This window comes from Paralichthys olivaceus, chromosome 12 (assembly GCF_024713975.1).
Source record: "Paralichthys olivaceus isolate ysfri-2021 chromosome 12, ASM2471397v2, whole genome shotgun sequence".
NCBI lineage: Eukaryota > Metazoa > Chordata > Actinopteri > Pleuronectiformes > Paralichthyidae > Paralichthys > Paralichthys olivaceus.
In genome coordinates this window covers 8,991,753-9,009,939 of record NC_091104.1, presented here as the reverse complement: position 1 = coordinate 9,009,939, position 18,187 = coordinate 8,991,753, and the positions used below count along the sequence as shown (strand labels likewise).

At 43.0% G+C, this 18,187-nt stretch overlaps 3 protein-coding genes across 4 annotated transcripts; 2 read left to right on the top strand and 1 right to left on the bottom strand.

Moving 5' to 3' along the window:
* Positions 1-159: 159 nt before the first annotated feature.
* Positions 160-3,098, bottom strand: yju2 (YJU2 splicing factor homolog). The gene is made up of 8 exons (XM_020097962.2): positions 2,940-3,098; positions 2,581-2,681; positions 1,968-2,112; positions 1,719-1,853; positions 1,446-1,627; positions 1,082-1,235; positions 762-933; positions 160-605 (listed from the first exon to the last, which is right to left on the bottom strand). Exons 1-8 carry the CDS (start codon positions 2,961-2,963, stop codon positions 481-483), a joined length of 1,038 nt encoding a protein of 345 aa, XP_019953521.2. The 5' UTR covers positions 2,964-3,098; the 3' UTR covers positions 160-480.
* A 1,556-nt stretch (positions 3,099-4,654) lies between these two features.
* On the top strand, positions 4,655-5,836 carry LOC109636372 (cocaine- and amphetamine-regulated transcript protein-like). The gene is made up of 3 exons (XM_020098013.2): positions 4,655-4,980; positions 5,174-5,254; positions 5,569-5,836. Exons 1-3 carry the CDS (start codon positions 4,843-4,845, stop codon positions 5,674-5,676), a joined length of 327 nt encoding a protein of 108 aa, XP_019953572.1. The 5' UTR covers positions 4,655-4,842; the 3' UTR covers positions 5,677-5,836.
* Positions 5,837-6,315: 479 nt separating this feature from the next.
* Positions 6,316-17,610, top strand: LOC109636280 (microtubule-associated protein 1S-like). Of its 2 annotated transcripts, none has more exons than XM_020097901.2 (10): positions 6,316-6,658; positions 7,762-7,857; positions 9,191-9,273; positions 9,797-9,934; positions 10,605-11,097; positions 11,224-11,313; positions 11,500-13,952; positions 14,160-14,301; positions 14,395-14,612; positions 14,739-17,610. In XM_020097901.2, exons 1-10 carry the CDS (start codon positions 6,487-6,489, stop codon positions 14,892-14,894), a joined length of 4,041 nt encoding a protein of 1,346 aa, XP_019953460.1. In that variant the 5' UTR covers positions 6,316-6,486; the 3' UTR covers positions 14,895-17,610. The 2 variants fall into 2 exon arrangements, with proteins under 2 accessions (XP_019953460.1, XP_069392489.1); XM_069536388.1 differs by having other exon boundaries at positions 6,317-6,658; positions 11,227-11,313.
* The last annotated feature ends 577 nt before the right edge of the window (positions 17,611-18,187 follow it).

The following is an 18,187-nucleotide window of genomic DNA, read 5'->3' as shown; positions in this document are numbered from 1 at the left end:
CAGCACCCAAAGGCTTGTAGGTAATATTTAATTTTCCTGTTGTTATGACCTACATTTGATGGTGAATAACCAGGAGATCATAGAATCATCACTTCACATTAAGTAAGTCAGAATGTTGAGGTGTGGCAAAATGTAAAAAATATTACAAGAACTAAACTGTTACAGTTAAACAGATTTTAATAAACATTAAAAACTGACTTTTTTTTTTTTTTTAATAGGTAAAATTCTCAACAAAAACAGGTCAATAAACAAGTGGATCTGCTGCGGAAGATTATTTTGGTTTCACTGGATTTTGACAACAGACAATACAATTTCTGTTCCTGACAGTCCATCAGTCACTTCTTTACAGAAAAGTTTTCATGGGGTAGACCTATAAACTGGTTTAACACAATTTTGTGCAGTACAAAGAAGTCCATCTCATCGCATTCATTTCTGCGTCACTCATATAATTGTGTGTCAATCACTCAAGTAATCTTCCGCTCAGTCGCTGTCATTGCTGTCACTGTCTGAATACGCCCCCAGCAGGCTGAGAGACGAAGAGCTATTTTGCGTGGTTACTGGCTTTGAAGCATTTGGAGACTCAGCCGTCTTCGATGCCTGTGAATCTGTAAAACAAGATAAAAGAATAAAAGAGATTTTGAAATCATACGATGGTGAGGACATAAAGCAAACAAATCAAATAATGTCTCAGATTTCTCATGAATCAGATCATTAATAGTATCCATGAGCTCATGTCATAAACTGAGAACCTGATGTGTTACCTGTGTGTGACGATGGAGCAGCAGTAGCCACCACTGGACTGGGTTTGTTGACAGCTGCTGTTGGTTTCTTTCGCACCACCAGGGACCCCAGAGCTTTTACACCACCCAGTGTCCCCACACTCTTCTCCCAGCTCTCCAGCTTGGCTTTCTTCACCCCTCCAGCTGAGGCTCCCTGTAGAAACACAGCATGAGACAATCTAATATTCACAGCTTTTCTATTTAGCTGCATCTTCATAACACATGTTACACTTGTAACTACAAAGCTGGTAATTCCACACTACTGACACATCTACTGTTTTTATGTGAGTGGCCATACAAACCTGTGTCTCTGTGGGTTTGTAAGTAGTGAGGATGTCAGTTGGTTTGTCCGCGCTGGACTTGTTTGACTGCGAGCCACTGCTCTCCTCTTCTTCTTTCTCCGATTCAGAGTCAGAATCTCTCAGTCTTTTCACGAGGGCTCGCTCCAACATGTCCCTGAGAAACAATTTCTAAATCAGTTCTTTGTTCATAAGAATGAATGCGACAAAACATATCAAGACATGGGCAGAGATCAGGTCAATAGGAGATCATGTAGTCTTAAGAACGAAGGCAAACTACTTATATTTATTCATGGAATAGACTTAAAATATTAAAGTTTTACATTTTCTTTACTGCCCATTGTCTTTTTCAACCTTACACACTAACTTGGTTTCTTGCTCATCCTCTTCTTTCTCTCGTTCCCTCTCCCTCTTCTCCAGTTGTCTGTACTGGCCGATCATTCCCTCGAAGTCCACCTGAGCCTGCCTCTGGTTCAGCTCCTTCAACTCCTGGAGATTCTCTAAAACCTCCATCTCCATCTTGGAATCCTTTGTGCGGTTCTCCAACACCTGGCCGAAGATGGAAACCATTAAGCATCTCATGGCAAATGCCTGAATGCTGCCCAATAACACAATAAAAGGCTGATGTTTATGCACCGACCTTCATGGGGTTGTTGAGTTCCTCCTCTTCTCTCTCCTGCTGGATTCTCTTCTCCTCCTCCTCAATTAGTTTCTCTGCTTGGAAGTTACGTGTTGCACCATGCTCCATAGCGTAATCTGTGTTTACTGGATCAGTCTACGAGAGATATGGGAATGCAAGACACTATTTTATGCTGAAGATGTCACGACCAAAGTGCTTGTTTTGTCTGCTTTCAGTAAAATACTTAATGATAAGAAATTAAAAATGTACCTTAAAAGTAATCTCAGCAAGACACCGAGTACATTTGATGTAGAAACGGAAGATTGGCAGTCCCATGTACAGCTCATTCTGAATCGTCTCTTTGCGTGCATTGAACTTCTTCCCCTTGTAGATGTACTCGCCACATGTTTTACACCTGCAAACAACCAGATTGAACCTTGAGGACTCATTTATAGAATCAGAAAGTCCTCTTCGTTTAGAGCTTGCCCTGTTCGAACTGTAAATACAACTAAAATCAAAGCGACTCTTTTGTCTCGCAATGAAACTAGCAAACTAGCAAAAACTTAATTTATGTATTGAGGCTGTTCTCACTTTAATATGTTCTTTAATGGAGTGCCTGAGTGTCTTTGTGAAAATATCTCAGCACGCAAAGTATAAGTGACTAATTTCAAATGTCTCTGTGTGTTGACCAATGAGCAACAAGACCGTACAGACTTGTTTACAAATGAAATCCCCACGACATAGTTTTCCAATCGTAAGTACTGACTGGGGAAGTTATAGGAACGGTTGTGTGCAAATTTAAACCTGCTGCTGTTGTTGTTGTTGTTGTTTATGGATATGATGATGATGTACAGATGAGTAACACTGTTGCTGACAGACTTACCTCATATTGAATGGAGCCATCAATCTCACCACATACTGTCGATCCTTGGGGAGTTTGAGCTTTGGGATTTTGGACGGATCGAAATCCGGAGGGTAGTATTTCTGTGGAGGACAAAACACAAATGTAAGACACTGGGAATCTTGTAATTACTAAACAACAGACAATTACACAAACCGATGTCGATAGCGACAAAGCATTTTTAAAATTCAGAACAAACTCTTAATGTACTTTAAGGTCTGATGTGAACAGATACAGTTACTGTTAGCTACAGCACACTTAGCCTCAGAGCTTCACAGCTAACAGCTAACTGTACTCTCACAGTTCGTCACACGACGACACACGGTGGAGCCTGTACTTACATTCAACACTTTTCTTTCGGACATTGTTGCTTTTGCTAGAAACCAAACGACGAGAGAGAAACAGAGGAGGAAGTGCGCCGAGAGCTAATCCAGCAGGAAGTGGACCACTAGGCAACTTCCGCTTATCCGTGTCTTTTTTTTAGCGTCCGGCTGTAAAAGTAGTTCAAAGTAAGAATGTTCCGCTGCTGCAGAAGCGACGATAACTCACAACAACATATTTTAAATTAAATTATGTTTTCAACCTGTCATATAATTTTTTTTTAGGCTTGAAAAAGACAACAAGTGAAGGAAAAATAAATATTCTGTTGAAGCTGTATTCTGAAATATCCTATGATTGAATTATGTGAGTAAACAATGCTGACCTACTTAAACTAGTGGTGTAGTGGCCATGCAGTCTTAAGAAGGCTGGAAAACTACTTATATTCCCTCCCTCTCTTCTCCAGCTCTCTGTACTGGCTGATCATTCCCTCGAAGTCCACCGGAGCCTGCCTCTGGTTCAGCTCCTTCAGCTCCTGGAGATTCTGTAAAACCTCCATCTCCATCTTGGAATCCTGTGTGCGCTTCTCCAACACCTGGCCGAAGATGAAAACCATTTAGCCAGTGTCATCATGTGTGCAGCATGCAGCTGTAAATAAAGCATCTGCAGACTGCTATCAGGCATGATCAGAAGAAACAAGTCATGCTTTATATGTCATTTCAATCATAGTTTTAAAGCTGTTGATTTCAAGGGAATGGCCCCTCGCCCCAACTTCAAACACTCCTGTAACCATGTCAACTAACACATTTATTTTTAATCTCAACCACAGTCTTTCTCTTTTGTGCCTGAACCAAACAATCCATGACTGTTCCACCAGCTTAGCAGCATGTTTATTGGTGTTATGTTATGTACAGGCAAACAAAAGTTAAAATGGTGTCAAACTAAATCAGCCTGAAATTACACCTTAACATATTTCATTGCATATCACTGGAGGGGCAAGAAGCTTTTTGTAATTACCTCTGTTCTACTGATATTAGCTTTTTCACCCCATGAGACAGTGGAGGAGATCATGACCAAATGATGGAGTAATGGTCCCTCAGGGGTAACATGACTTGCCACTGACGTATGGTCTCTCATAGTCAGACACACACACACACACACACACACACATTGCTTAGGGGGTCCTAAAGGTTATTCCAATGAAAGGAAATTGGATCCTGATTGTAGATTGATGTCAGTGTGGGTCAACCTGCAGGTCTGATTTATGCTTTATTGAACAGAGGTGACACAAGAAGATGGACAGAAAAGATTAGCAGCTAAACAAAGAAGGGAGGAATCTGCATTTATACAAGGCACCCCCTCCCCACGATGTGGATTTTCTAGATTAGTCTATTTCTTAATCTGATTCACTTTTTATTGGGTGGTTCTTTTCTTCGCTGTGTGTGGTGATTTCTGACACAGCGAAATGACTCATCAGTGAGTCAGATACATGTGTAACTGAAATGGTTGTTTTGCAAACAATTAGTCATTTAATTTAATATTGAAAGAAAATACCAATTTTTCTGATTTCAAACTTGATTGAAACTTGATATTTTATTCTATGGCTCAACTTAAAAAGATCGGAAGCGAGAACAAAAGATGAGTGGGAAATGATTTTTAAATCAAACAACTATACTTGGTCAAATATGTTTTATCAAATGTAAACCCACATCTAACCACCTTCCTGTTGAAGATACAAAGGTGCTGAGTGGTGTCACCCATGTCAGAGTCTCCATGAATATTTCAGAGGCCGGCTGATGTCAACAGCACTGGAGCAGCAGCTATAAAGAGGGGGATCTCTGTCCAGGAGACCCTCCAGACCCTCCACCTGCTGAAGACAAGGACCCTTCCTCCTCCTCTTCCTCCTCCTGCCTGTGTTTCAGCACCATGGTCAGCGCACGAGCTCTCCTCCTCGCGGTCACCTGCTGCTGCGCGTACCTGTGGCTCGCTCGTGCGGAGGGAGACTCTTCACTCGAGACGCGCTCGTTGGATTTCTCGCCAAAAAGACAACAGGAGAAAGACCTGGTGAGAGACATGGGACATGTGAAAGGGTTTCAGATGGATTCATGAAACATTAGATTGTTCATACAACTTATCTTATAGCACAGGCATCGAAGATCTATACCCAGCATGTCTGTTCTCCTCACAGGGGTCACATCGTGTTGAGTTTTAAAAGCATGGTTTCTTTCTCAAAACTAAATACCGTATCCCTGTGTAGATTGACGCGTTGCAAGAAGTGCTGGAGAAGCTGAGGAGTAAGGAGATGCCCTCTGAGAAAAAGCTTGGCTGGCTGCCCTCGGTAAGTAAACAAAGAAATGATATTGAATCAGCTTTAAATATGATCATTTTCAGCTCTGTGAATCTGTTTCAGTTACTTCTTTGGATTATTGTCTTTTCTTAGTGGCATTATTGTTATTTAGAAACACGTCAGGCTAGAAACATTTTGGAGAGGACTAAGGATTCGTTCAGTCAGCCATTGAACTTTGATGACTTTGTATCTGGGCGAAGTACTTTTGGATTGAGATGCAAAAATGACTTTAAAAACATATTTTCTTAGGTCATGATCTTCAAAAATGTAATTTTCCTGTATCGATGTTGTTTTTGTCTTCCCAGTGTGACGCAGGGGAGCCATGTGCCGTGCGTAAAGGCGCGCGTATTGGCACCCTGTGCAGCTGTCCCCGGGGGACTTCCTGCAACTTCTATGTTCTGAAATGTTTGTGAAAGAAGCAAACAAGAAACCAAGAGATGGCGGGAGAGAGTGCAGGGGTTTGGGGTCAGAACAAGAAGGTGTCCCCTCCTTAATGTGAGATATGGCTGCAACGGTTGCCATTCTCCTTGTGATGATAAGAAAAAAGAGATGTAGTACTGCATGTCATTAATAAAGGATGTTTTTCTTTTATAAACTTCGTCCGATACAATTTTTTGAGCATGTTCAATGTTCTGTGTCTGTCTTTGTGTTTTCTCAGACTTTGTGATCGGGGGATGAGGAAGTTATTTGTGTGGGACTGTGGCATCTTGTGATTGTTTGTCACAAATCTTTGTTTTGGTCAAAATGTAGTTTTTGGTTGTAGTTGTGTATGGTGATAAATTTACGGCTCTGGAAACATTTTTCACAATAAAGCCAATAACGTAACTTTTGGATTCACGGATGTGTCTGTGCGCATGTTCAAGAAAGATACACTTTACAAATGTGTAGTATTATGAAGACAGATTCTTTTTTGGTTTTTAAACCACACGCTCGCCTTATGTCAGCTGTAATATCGTGTAGATAATTGCATGGCCATCACTTGTTGGTAATTTGCTTTTGATTACAATGGTCACTCTGCACCACTTATAAGAAGCCAATGAAATCAACCATATTGATCCCCTTTTCCGTGCGTCATCAATAATTCAGCGTCTCCCTTCACATTTCCTAAAGCACGGCTGCATTCCAGCACATCAGCTGTCATCTCCCTGTAATCAGAAAAGGCGCTGTCAGGTTTTTTTTTTTCTTCTATTCAATGACATCATATCCCAACGCAAGTTTCCAACATGGCGTCCAGCCGGGTGCTGGGGAGGGAGGTCCGGGAGGAGCCGAGGCGCGCAGCCTGCACCGCAAACCTCGACTTCTGCCCGCACAAATACTCCGTGCTCATCATCGTCGGACGCACCGCTGCCCACCTCGGACACACACAGGCGCTCATCAGCGGGGAGATTCAACGAGGTACGTGCATTACAATCCGCCTCTCACAGCCACTGCGCGTAATATTGAATGGAGGAAACAAATCAGATGCAGACCTCTCATCAGCGAGGATGTGACACTGACCCCGTTGCAGTGTATAAATGTGATTTTATCTACCCCACTGACCGAGGATGCGTCATCTGGAGATGCTCCACCATCAACATCACCTTCTCCTCCGCCTCCTCCTCCTCCTGCTGCTGCTGCTCCCTGTGGACGCGTTATAATTAAAAGCAGCCTGCAGGAGCTGCTTTCGCATCACTTATCGTTTTATGGAGAAGCTTTTAGTGAAATGTTGCAGGGCGGATGTTCAGTCAACACATATCGACTTGTGAACGATGTGTCATAAAGAGACAGTGGGTACACAGGCGGAAAGGCATGATGCTGTAAGAATGCGTTATAATCTGAGAGTCCCATACATGTACAAGGATGTATGACGATGGGACATTTCAGATCATAATCTATTCAAAATGGCTTTGATACTAGCAAACTGAACGTGAAACAAAATGATTGATGTGAGTGAGAAATAGAGAAATAAATGTATTTATCATTCCCACTGGTCCCAGCACTAAACCATGAAAACCACTCACCACCAGTATATCATCAACTTTTAATGAGCTCAGACAAACAGCCATGTTTTCATCTTTTTCACTGTTTCTAATGCAGCTTTGATTCCTTTTTTCTTTAGTCAATCTGTAAAATGAATAATCAGTGAATAGATTTTCACTATGTTGTTGTTTTTCATTGTCATGATTTTCTATCTTATAGTCAGTTGTTTTTGTAGAGATGGCTGTTGACTGCATTAAAGGAAACATATATGAACCTGTATTTGTACCGAGTAAGTCAAAAGAACATTTTATTTCTATACACGACAAAACAAAACGTACGAATAGGACAAGAAGATGGTCAAACATTGTTAATATTGTGGTTTTTAGCATATGAATTATGTCTATAAGTCTATATGGACTGGCAGCAGTAGTATTTTATGTGCTATTTGCAAAACATAACCTACAACACATAAATCTGCATATAGCTCTTTTGTTTATACCTCACTGCAGCATCTGATCTAATGTCTCTCACGTCTGCAGGTATCCGGTCCTGGGACATTGATTTAAAATCCTGTAACCTGAACCTCCATCTCCAAGAGTTCCTGTCCCATCACACGGCGTCATTCAAGGGTACAGGTAAGAAACTGTGTGTGATTCTTCCAACCCCGAACTCTCCGACCTCACAGAAAGCCCCGTCTCTGTGGTAACCAGCCAGCTCGGCGGGTCGGGGGGGTCGACAGCGGAGGAAGGAAGGAAAGTGGAGGAGCAGTTGGATGATTGTTTAACATGGGTGGGCCCTATGGACAGAAAACAATAGTGTCCAAGCTGTGCCACCTCTCCCTCTCTCTCTCTCCCTCTCTCTCTCTCTCTCTCTCTCTCTGTTAGTATGCAGAGTCAAGGACGAGCAGGGAAAATGGTGAAAAGGCCGACAGACAGTCGTGTTAGAGCTCAGCTGTGAAGTATCGGTGACAAACACAAACAAGAAAAGAGGACTCTACAGAGGACAAAACAGCAGCCGAGTAGAGTCTGTTCTGTGGTAGATAAACTGAGGTTCTTCTGATAAGTGCTAACGTGATTTTCTCGGGGGTTTGATATGTGTTTGATTCCCTGTAGTTTCATTTCTTCTATCAATAATATTCTGGATATGGGTGCTGCCATCTTGCACTGTTGAGATCCCGCCCATATGCACAGGCGACCAATCGTGAGTCAGTCTCTGCTGTCAATCATGATGATGAGCTGGTTTTTATAGCATCAAAAACAATCCAACAAACACCATTGTGATAAGAACTACTACAATGCTAAGTGTATTTGACCTTTCACCTTGATCCATGTCCCATTTGATAACGTGGTGGAGGTGGGGTTTATGACCTACACTGTGCCAGCCACTAGGGGGAGATCTAGATGATATATATATATATATATACTGTATATGCTGATAGTTAAAAGAGAAAATATGGTGTCTTAACGAATGATCTTCACAGATACTAGTAGGTGGGGATTAACTCCTGTTTATCTGGATGTAGCTTCATATTAAGTGGATCAAATTTGCAAAGCACAGATATGTGAAGAACCTAATTCACTGCAATAGAAAGTGATGTATTTTGCTTCTCTCTTTTGTTTCTAACTTGAGTTAAAGATAACGAAACCTTTGCTCGTATTTGGGTCATTATTTTCCAGTTGGCTGCGTTCGCCTCTGTGTCCTCGTCCGTTCATCCACTTCCTCTCAGACTGGATCCTCACTGCAGACTGAGTGAACTTGGCATCTTGTCCTCAGACAGTCCCTCCGACTCAGCTCTTCGACTCTCCCTCCCTTCCTCCTTTTTCACTTAGCAAGTCAAACAGCCGCCCGGTTGCCGCACTTCACTCTCTGTTTTACCTGCATGGTTTCCTGTGACTCCCTCAGCAGGACTCTGTCCCTCGCTCGTCTGACCCTCTCCTTCCATCTGTTGTTTTCTCTCTGCCTCCTCAGGACAGAAGTGTCTGCGGCACGGCACCAAAGTGTTGGACACTCAGGTGCTCATCAGTCCGTCTCAGGAGCAGGTTCATTCAGAGGTGAGAGCACAGTTGACCGAGTTAAAAGCACAATGATACAGCTGTGCAATTATTTTGATTTGACCATTTTTAGCCCTATTTAAAATGGGGAAAAAAATAAAGTAATTGTATTTTTCCAATTTAAATCCTGAAACAAAGGAGGGAACATAAACGTGTAATGAAAATTACAGAAGCAATGTGAAGGTAACTTCTTAAAACTGCTTATTGTGTGTGTATTTAAAGCATCAAACCTCAAAGACATAAAATTTATGAAGACAGAAAGTAGAAAATACTCATATTTCAGAAGCTCTTCCATAAGATATGTGAATAATCTAAACATGTTTTACTTTTCATTTCAGCTCTAAAATCAATTATACACGAGTCTTATTTAAAATATATTTTCAACAACAAAAAGATTAATTTTTTTACCCATATTCTTTCATTTTGCTCTGCTGTTGTTCTTTGACTTTTGGTTGTAAGAGGCTGTGCAGTGAAAATATTACAGTAAACAACACATGTGACCTTCTCTCTCTCGTCTGCTCAGGTGTTTTCTCTGCTGTCGAGGGAATCGGCTCAGAAGCTCTTGATCCTGTGTGGACAGAGCGTGGAGGAAAGTGGAGACCTGCTGTTTCACAGAGGATTGTTTTCACCAAACCAGCTGAAACAAATACTGACAGAGCAGGTGACACATCCCTCCCCATTTTTATATTTCTGCATCAAACTGTTATATAATGTTACTTCTATTATTGATCAATACAAATTTTGGTTTATTTTAACAATGCAAGTACAAGACAAATTAATCATTTGCCGCTTATTTACCTTGGTTTTGTAGATGAAAATAGAGGAAAAACATCCACCCATTATCTAAACTGCTTGTACTTTGGGGAGCTAGCCCAGCTGTGGGGTATAGTCGTGTCAGTCCATCACAGGGCTGACACATCCATTTACTCTCATATTCACACCTGCAGGCACTTTAGAGTGAGGACTGTGGAAGGAAGCTGTAGCACTGGAAGAAAACCCACAAAGACACAAGGAGATCATGCAAACTCAGTGCTAAACACTGGACCACTGTGCCGACCCACATCCCCCAAAATCAAAATCTTTTTTTCTCAGAAAAACACATCACAAATGAAAATCAAACTTTCAAATGAGTTTTTTAAAGAATCAAAATGAAGATATGTTCTGAGTGGGAGACAAGCATATCTTTTTGTTTTGTTTGCTTTTCTTTTCTTTCTTATGAACACAATATCCTAATATAAGTATTCACACAATAAGATAACATAATTGTGAATAATACTCAGCCAGTCAATGTGGACTAAAAAAGAACTATTGGCTGTTGTTTCTGTTTTCAGTTTCTCAATGCCTCCTCCTCCTCTAAGCTCAGCCTGACCCTCAGCTGTCCCAACATCGGCGAGTGGAGGAAGACTCTCTTGGGGAACCAGCCTCAGGAGCGTCCGTTCATGCTCCACATTAATCCCCCAGAGGTGCTGCCTGCCATGGAGGCCCTAGGGGACTTCACCTCCCTCATCTCTGGGACCCTTTGCCCTCTGTCCAGCTTTGACCTCCTGCCTCCTCCCATCACAGTTGGTTTCCTCAAGCTGTCCCGCCCCTGCTGCTATGTCTTTCCTGCCGGCCGAGGCGACTGTGCCTTCTTTGCCGTTAACGGCTTCACGGTGCTGTTGGACGGCGGTTCGGACACACAGGCCTGCTTCTGGAAACTGGTCCGCCACCTGGACCGTGTTGATGCTGTTTTGTTGACGCACATCGGGACAGAGAACCTGCCGGGGGTCAACACCTTCCTGGAGAGGAAGGTGGCCGAGCTGGAGCTGAGTTCTGATGTCAAAGGTCAGATGGTTCTGTTGATCATGGTCCTGAAGAAGGATGATGTAATGAGGAAATCTTAAGCAGTTTCATGTTAAACTTTCTAAATGTTTGTGTGTCTCTGTGCGTGTTGATGTTGTTTTATTTCAGCAGAGGACTTGTCGAAGAGGCTGATCTCCCCAGAGCTTGGAGTAGTGTTCTTTAATGCCCCCAGCAGGCTGCAGATGGAGCAACAGCCTTGTGAGTGAGAGGAACCTATACTGCAGTATAATGTAGAAGTAAACAAGACATAACGTAACAGGGAATATGAACTCAAAACCCTCTTGTTAATCAGATATGTATAAAAACAATCATAAACATTTGCGTTAATATTTTTAATATGCATGAAATATGTATTTCATATTTTTGTCAATCTCCTCCTGTCAGGTGTGGACAATGTCTTGAAGAGCACACAGCAGGCCGCCCTAACTTTACAGTTATTAAAGAAGTTAGACATCAGACCACAACCAATGTTTCGACCACAGGCAGTCCCCTTCGAGCCACTGACCCTGTTTCAGAAGATGGGAGTGGGACAACTGGACTTGTACCTCCTCAGTCCTGGTAAAAACAGCCAGGAGTACCAGACATTCATGCAGAACTGGCCTGACTCCTCATCAGCATCCAAATCTCAAGATCTCCCTCTCACAGCCCTGGCCTCCGTGTCCGCTCTGCTTGTGTGGCACCCAGCGTGCCCTCAAGAGAAGGTGGTCAGGGTGCTGTTCCCCGGTGTTACGCCCCAGGCGAAGCTGCTGCAGGGGCTGGAGAAGCTGAAGGGTCTGGCCTTCCTCCGAAAACCAACTGTGACAACCGGGGACCTGGAGAGGCTGGGTGAAGACGGAAAGAACAAGAGGATGGACAGCCAAGATAGTTGCAAGTCACAAGGGAAAGACACAACATCAAAACATGGGAAAGAGAAAGGGGTTAAAGATGAGGTCATGGTAAAGGAAAAGGGAAAAGGTTTAAATGGAGTTGGTGCAAGGGATCCTGATAAAACCAAAATCAAAGAAGTGGGTGTAAAGCAAAAAGTACCAACATCAGAGAAGAATATGTCAAAGAAAGGAGGAGGGAGGGATGGGAAAAGAGAGGAGAAGACCGGCAATAGAGAAGAGAATGGCGTAACGAAGCATGATCAGGTGAAAAAAGAAAGTCTCCCATCCAAACCAAAGAATGAAAATAAAACTAAGCTCAAAAAGGAAGCAAAAAATGACTCTAAAACAGGAGCGAAGAAAACAAGAAAACCATCAGGAAAGGAGGCAAACGATGGCAAGAAGACACATGTAAACACTGAACTGCCGAATAACAACTCAACAAAGCCCAATGCTGGGACTGGGATGGAAATCCCAGAGCCTGAGATGCCTCCTACTGAGCAGCAGAATCAAAAAGAGGCAACAGAAACTGAAGTGAATCCCTGCGGGTCGAAAACGTCTACCCCCGAGGACATGACTGCTGATTTTCTCAAGCTGCAGGAGGAAGGACTGGATGAAGCAAAGCAGAGGAGCAGTGAGTCAGGAAATGAAAAGGGCCTGGGAGGCAAAGAGACAAGTAAGGTGGCTGAAGAAGATGAAGCAGGTGGTGATAATGAAGTGCAAGCTAAGGCTGCGACTGGAGAGAAAGCTGGTGCAGACTTGCAGAGAGGTTCTGGAAACACTTCCAAACCTGCAAAAGTTGTGGGATTTCCATCACCCTTAAACAACGCATCAGAGAACGAGCACGACGTCCAGTTAGACCTAACTCCGACTGAGTACACTCTCCTAGACGGCGCTTTGAAACACAGCCCTCCCTCCAGATCCTCTCCAGAGAACCAGGCCCCCGTCAGCCTTGATGAGGAGACTGTGGAGCCGGCCTCCCCTGACTCACGGCCCAACAGCGCAGGGCACACTCCGTACTGTCTCTCCCCAGATGACGTGTGGTGCAACAAGGCCACTCTCAGCAGGTTACAGGCCCAGATGGGAAACTCAGAGTCCGGTGAGGTCAACCAGCCGAGTGGATTGACCAGACAAAGTGAGGGGCAGCTGTCCCAGAACAAAAACCCCCCAGAAAGCCACACAAACCCCAGGGAGAAGCATCTCAGTTTCCTTTCTTTGGGGACTTTTAAAGATGGATCTTCAGACCCGTCTCCCTCTCTGGCCACCACAACCACCACCACCACCACTACACACTCCATGCCAGCAGAGGTGAGCTCACCTCAGTCCACTGAAGTAGATGAGTCACTGTCCATGTCTTTTGAGCAGGGACCAACCAACGTGAGCCAGAGAGAAGGGGAGGACAGCATTCATCACTCCCACTCCAACGGAGCCCATTTTGCTGGGATGTCTTTACCAATGAAGAAGCCGCCCAGATCTTTGGGGCAAGGTTCAGAGATGGGGCGACCTCAGGCTCCTGGCACGCTTCATTTTGAGGCATCACCTCACGACGTAGATCTTTGTCTGGTTTCTCCTTGTGAGTTCAAGCATTTCAAACCTCCCGACTCCAGCTCGGCAGCCAGTGAACCGCCCAGAGGAGCCTTCACTTCGCATCATTATGGCAACAACAATAACAACATGAAGGACACATCACCTAGCGAATCAAATGCCCCATTTTGTACAGAGGACTGCCCGTCCACCACGGCAGATGGAGCGCTGGACTCAGATGAGGACGAGTCATGTAGTGAGCCGACGAACTCCCCACATGACCTCTGCGCCAGTCAGGCTCTGCCCTGCGACCCTCCCCCTGCCGCGCTCAGGGACAGTCCGCCTCTGCCTCCTCACCCTGACACCTCCATGCCTGTTCCTCAGTCTGACTCTGATGCCCACGGGAAGAGAGCAAAAGCCGGCGGCATGCGAGGGAAAAAGATGCCAGGGGTGAGTTTGTCTTACGACAATGAAGAAAAGGATGTCTTTATAAATATCGTGCGTTAATTCGTATATTTAGGAATTCATTTGTTGAATTATAAACTTATTTATTGTGGCACTGAGCTCATCACCAGTCTATTGCAGACATCCTTGTGGCATGTGTGTGGAGTGAAATCTGAAACGACACCTTGTCTACACTGTTTTTTATGTAACCAGGTTGTCGAGGGTTCCCACAGATCAGGCTCGGGGAAAAGCAGGACAGGAATCCAAAGTGGAGTCAACAAAGGGAACGTCTCTTCCACTCGTACGCCTTCATCCAGCACCCGCTCCGCACCAGCAAAATCCTCACCCAGTCCAGGTACAGGTGTTTTCTCTCTGCTCTCAAATACAGTAGTAGCTCTGCAGACTAAAGCGTATTCACTGACTCCTCTTACATTGTTTTCTACCCCAGGCTCTAAGGCTGCCTCTGTTGGAGAAGCCAGTGTGTACGTGGACCTGGCGTACATCCCCTCTGGAGCCTCCTCACCAACCGTCACCGTGGACTTCTTCAGGTGTGTCCGCTCCTCCTGCTACATCATCAGCGGCGACAGTCAGGAGAGGGAGGAGCTTATGAGGCAAACACTGGATGCTCTGCTCGATGGAAAGGCATCCTGGTCTGACACCATGCAGGTAGACACACACTTGAACAACTGGATTCATCCCGACTGTTAAGTGTCCATGGTTTACTGCAGAGTCATGGAAATTCATCGACATACAACTGAGGTTACATTTTAGCCTTTTCCTGCGTATCCCCAGGTGACGGTGATCCCTACCTTTGAGTCCGTGCCGATGCAGGAGTGGTACCAGCATACCCAGGACAGACAGAAAGAGCTGGGCATCACCGTGCTGGGATCCAACAGCACTGTCGCCATGCAGGATGAGACCTTCCCCGCCTGCAAGATCGAGTTCTGAGGCTCGCTGAGAGGCGCAGAGGTGGAGGGTGAATATGAGCTAAGGGATACAAATGTGTTTGTGGGAGTGTGGAGTCAAAAGAGTTATTATAGAAACAGAGATCATATGGGGACATAAAGGAAATATAAGGCTCTTTACTGCATGAAAACAACTGGGTAATTAGATAACCTATTCACCCCCATCCCCTTTGTGGGCTTCTTTTGCATTAGAGCCATTATTTCTCTTTGTCCATGTAGAACAAACGTCCCTGTGGAGAGAACTGCATGATGTTTTTGACCAATGACCCAGTGCCCAAGATGAGCTGCAAACATGTAAATCCACGAAAGCTGAGGATCTATTAGTCAAAGTTATTAGCATACACATGGTTAGAGGCACGATGTGTGAGCCTGTGATATGTTTCTGGGCCCATTCAGTTGATTTAAACCAGTTCACCTGAGAGGAATTTAAAAGGTTATTCAGAAAATAAAAAATGTCCAACCAATAGAATACAGACAAATGAAATATTCCTGTCCTTGTTGTGGATGCATTTACTTTAGAGTCCTGTATGCGCGGTGGCTATCAACGGTCGATGCACTCCTACCCTTTACAGTTTTTATAACACTGGCTTCCCGTCAGTGTGCTTGATAAAAAAACAACAACACCTTCATGGAGCAGCAATCAGCAGATCTCTGGTAAACATGAAGCAACAAAATCAAGCATCTCAATAAATGTTTTAAAATTTTTTGGACATCTGAAATCTGAGTGCAAGCGCACGGTTTGAGCTCAAGCAAAGCAAATCTAAGCACAAGCAAGTGCTATTTGAGTGCGAGCGCAGGGTTTGTAGTGAAAGCATTGAAAAATCTGAAATCAATGAGCACTGTTTTCAAATTAAAAGACCACGCTCTTGAATAAAAACAGGAGAAAAATGTGTAATAAAACAGCTCAAGATTTTTCCCTAATGACAAGAGTGTGCAAACTTTATTAAAGCATTGCTTGCTTTGTATTTATTTTATGTTCTAAAAATCAGTGTCCAGGTGTTTATTGTGAGCACACATGAGGTGAACTGTGCCGTGTGTCATACCTGCTTTAAAAGACGTTGTCGTGTCCACTGCTAGTGAGCGATCGTCGCCTGCTAAACCTGAGATTACTGAATCTTAGTGTGCAAAGACAAATCTGTCAGCAGGGATTAGAATACCAGATTTAATTCAACAGCATTACAAAAGTAATCTTATTAATTAATGGTTCCGTAATTGTAATCCATTACATGTGCTTATAATAATGCTAACAAGGAATCAGACTATAAATGCTTTTGTAGAGTTATGTGTTGACTTGTTATCTTATATTCTAAAAATGTTAAAATTATTGACATGTAATGTATTTAAATTGTGAATGTGAGGGACATGATCAAAGCCTTCAATCAAGTATGCCGTCGACAAATTTGCACAGTGTAAAATCGAGGGTGAGTCAATTGAATGTAAATGTAAATGAGAGATTTCCAAGATGTTCTCTGTAAATAAGAATGAATAAAACAAATGTTATATATAATTGGAGGCAAAGTAATCCTGGACATTGAAAAAAAACACACTAAACCACTGAACTGTTTCATGTCTAATTTTCCAATAATTCTCCCACATTTCAAACATTAATTATAATATTAAATCTGTGTACATGAAAGTATACAGAAGTGTGTTTTTTAGAACAATAAATAAATGATAAATCAATTTTTAATTGGGTTTAAATGATGGAGTTCCTCAAGGGAAATAAAAAGCACTTTAAATGCTCTCACCTCACTAGTTTCCCTGAAATTCAGACCATATTTCATAGATTTAGACTCAATGCTCTTTAAAAATCAGATACATCTGATGTAATGGATTACATTTTAACCACACGATTTCCTCTTCAATCCTCTCTGGACGTCACATGTTGAGATGTGTAAGATTCGCAGGTTAAAATATGATTAGCTCTGTTGCTGTTCTGCCTTTAAAAGAATTAAGTTGACACTGGTGTGAATGACAGACACATAGATTCTTCAATACCAAAGCACGAGAACAAAACGACACTACTGATCATTCTCCTCTTAGTGTGAATGCTGCACGACAAAAGATCATTTTCAATAACTCTAAATTGTCCTAATATTTTCTAATTATATAAATGCACTTTTATAACACAGAAGAATGCAATTAGTCTTATTTTGTGCGATCAATTTCCTATTTTATCACTTTCTCAAATGATGTGTATGGAATTAAACTCTTCACACATGTTGTCCGACTTAGATTCATCACAACTCTCACGATTCCCCGCAAACCTCACACACACACACACACACACAATAACTGATTTACTGGGATCGCAGGGTCGAACTAGTTCTGTAACTATAACTTGAACCCCACAGTAGCCAAGTGAATTGTACCTGTATGTATGTGTCCCGCATGTGCAAAGTTGTGTATGTACTGTGTGTTGTTTCATTCATGATATTCATGAAGACAGAGAGCAAAGCACTGTGGGTAAGCAGAGGCAGAGGAGAGTGTTTTGGATGAAAACTGATGGGATGAAGATTGTGATGCTGTCAATTTGTAATTGTCTCTACAATGTCGAGAGGTTGTGGGTCGGGGGGGTAATGTGTGAATAAAGAATGTGCATCACCATTTTAAAAAAAAGCCTGTTAAAAGTCACGTAAATGCAAATTCTACGTCAATGCAGCCGTGTGGATATTAAATAAAATGATGAATGTGCAGCAGCTCAAGACTTGATTATTATTGTAATATCATACTGTTGAAGTGTCTGCTCAGATCCGCACTGCGTATCCTTTGAGGGTCGCAGGGGGGCTGGAGCCAATCCCAGCCGACCTTGGGTGAGATGTGGCGTCGACCTTGGATGGTGCAACATTCTATCACACACGGGAAGAACATGCAAACTCCACACAGAAAGCCTGGCCTTCAGAGGCTAAACACTTTACCACCACGCCGCCCTTTTCACATCCAGTGTGGTTTTATATTTTGGGTAAGTTCCAACAAACTATAACTGCAGTTTATGGAAAGTAGAGGGTTTGCCAAAAGACGGCACTCACAACTAGAAAATAACAAACAAGCCTGCAGATCACAAGTCTTATTTATGGATGAGTGGAAAATGCCCAAAATACTCTCCACGTTGTAGGCGGACATGTTTCCTAGTCAACGAGATAAGAGAAGATAAGAGATAAGAAGAGGATAAACCACAAGGTTAAAAAAAAACAACTCAGAAACAGAAAGCTCAGGCTGCAGCTCATGAAAAACTAACCACAAAAACAATCACGTAAAGAGGAAAGTGTGGAGAAC

Bases quoted from the DNA above. Each gene is read 5' to 3' on its own strand.
- yju2 (XM_020097962.2), bottom strand. From the start codon at position 2,963: ATGTCCGAAAGAAAAGTGTTGAAT. The intron at 1,854-1,967 runs GTACATTTTTAA...TATCTCTCGTAG, and splicing joins TTGCTGAGATTACTTTTAAG to ACTGATCCAGTAAACACAGA. The intron at 606-761 runs GTAACACATCAG...CTTGTTTTACAG, and splicing joins TGCTCCATCGTCACACACAG to ATTCACAGGCATCGAAGACG.
- LOC109636372 (XM_020098013.2), top strand. From the start codon at position 4,843: ATGGTCAGCGCACGAGCTCTCCTCCTCGCGGTCACCTGCTGCTGCGCG. The intron at 4,981-5,173 runs GTGAGAGACATG...ATCCCTGTGTAG, and splicing joins GACAACAGGAGAAAGACCTG to ATTGACGCGTTGCAAGAAGT. The intron at 5,255-5,568 runs GTAAGTAAACAA...TTGTCTTCCCAG, and splicing joins AGCTTGGCTGGCTGCCCTCG to TGTGACGCAGGGGAGCCATG.
- LOC109636280 (XM_020097901.2), top strand. From the start codon at position 6,487: ATGGCGTCCAGCCGGGTGCTGGGGAGGGAGGTCCGGGAGGAGCCGAGG. The intron at 7,858-9,190 runs GTAAGAAACTGT...CTGCCTCCTCAG, and splicing joins GGCGTCATTCAAGGGTACAG to GACAGAAGTGTCTGCGGCAC. The intron at 13,953-14,159 runs GTGAGTTTGTCT...TTATGTAACCAG, and splicing joins GAGGGAAAAAGATGCCAGGG to GTTGTCGAGGGTTCCCACAG.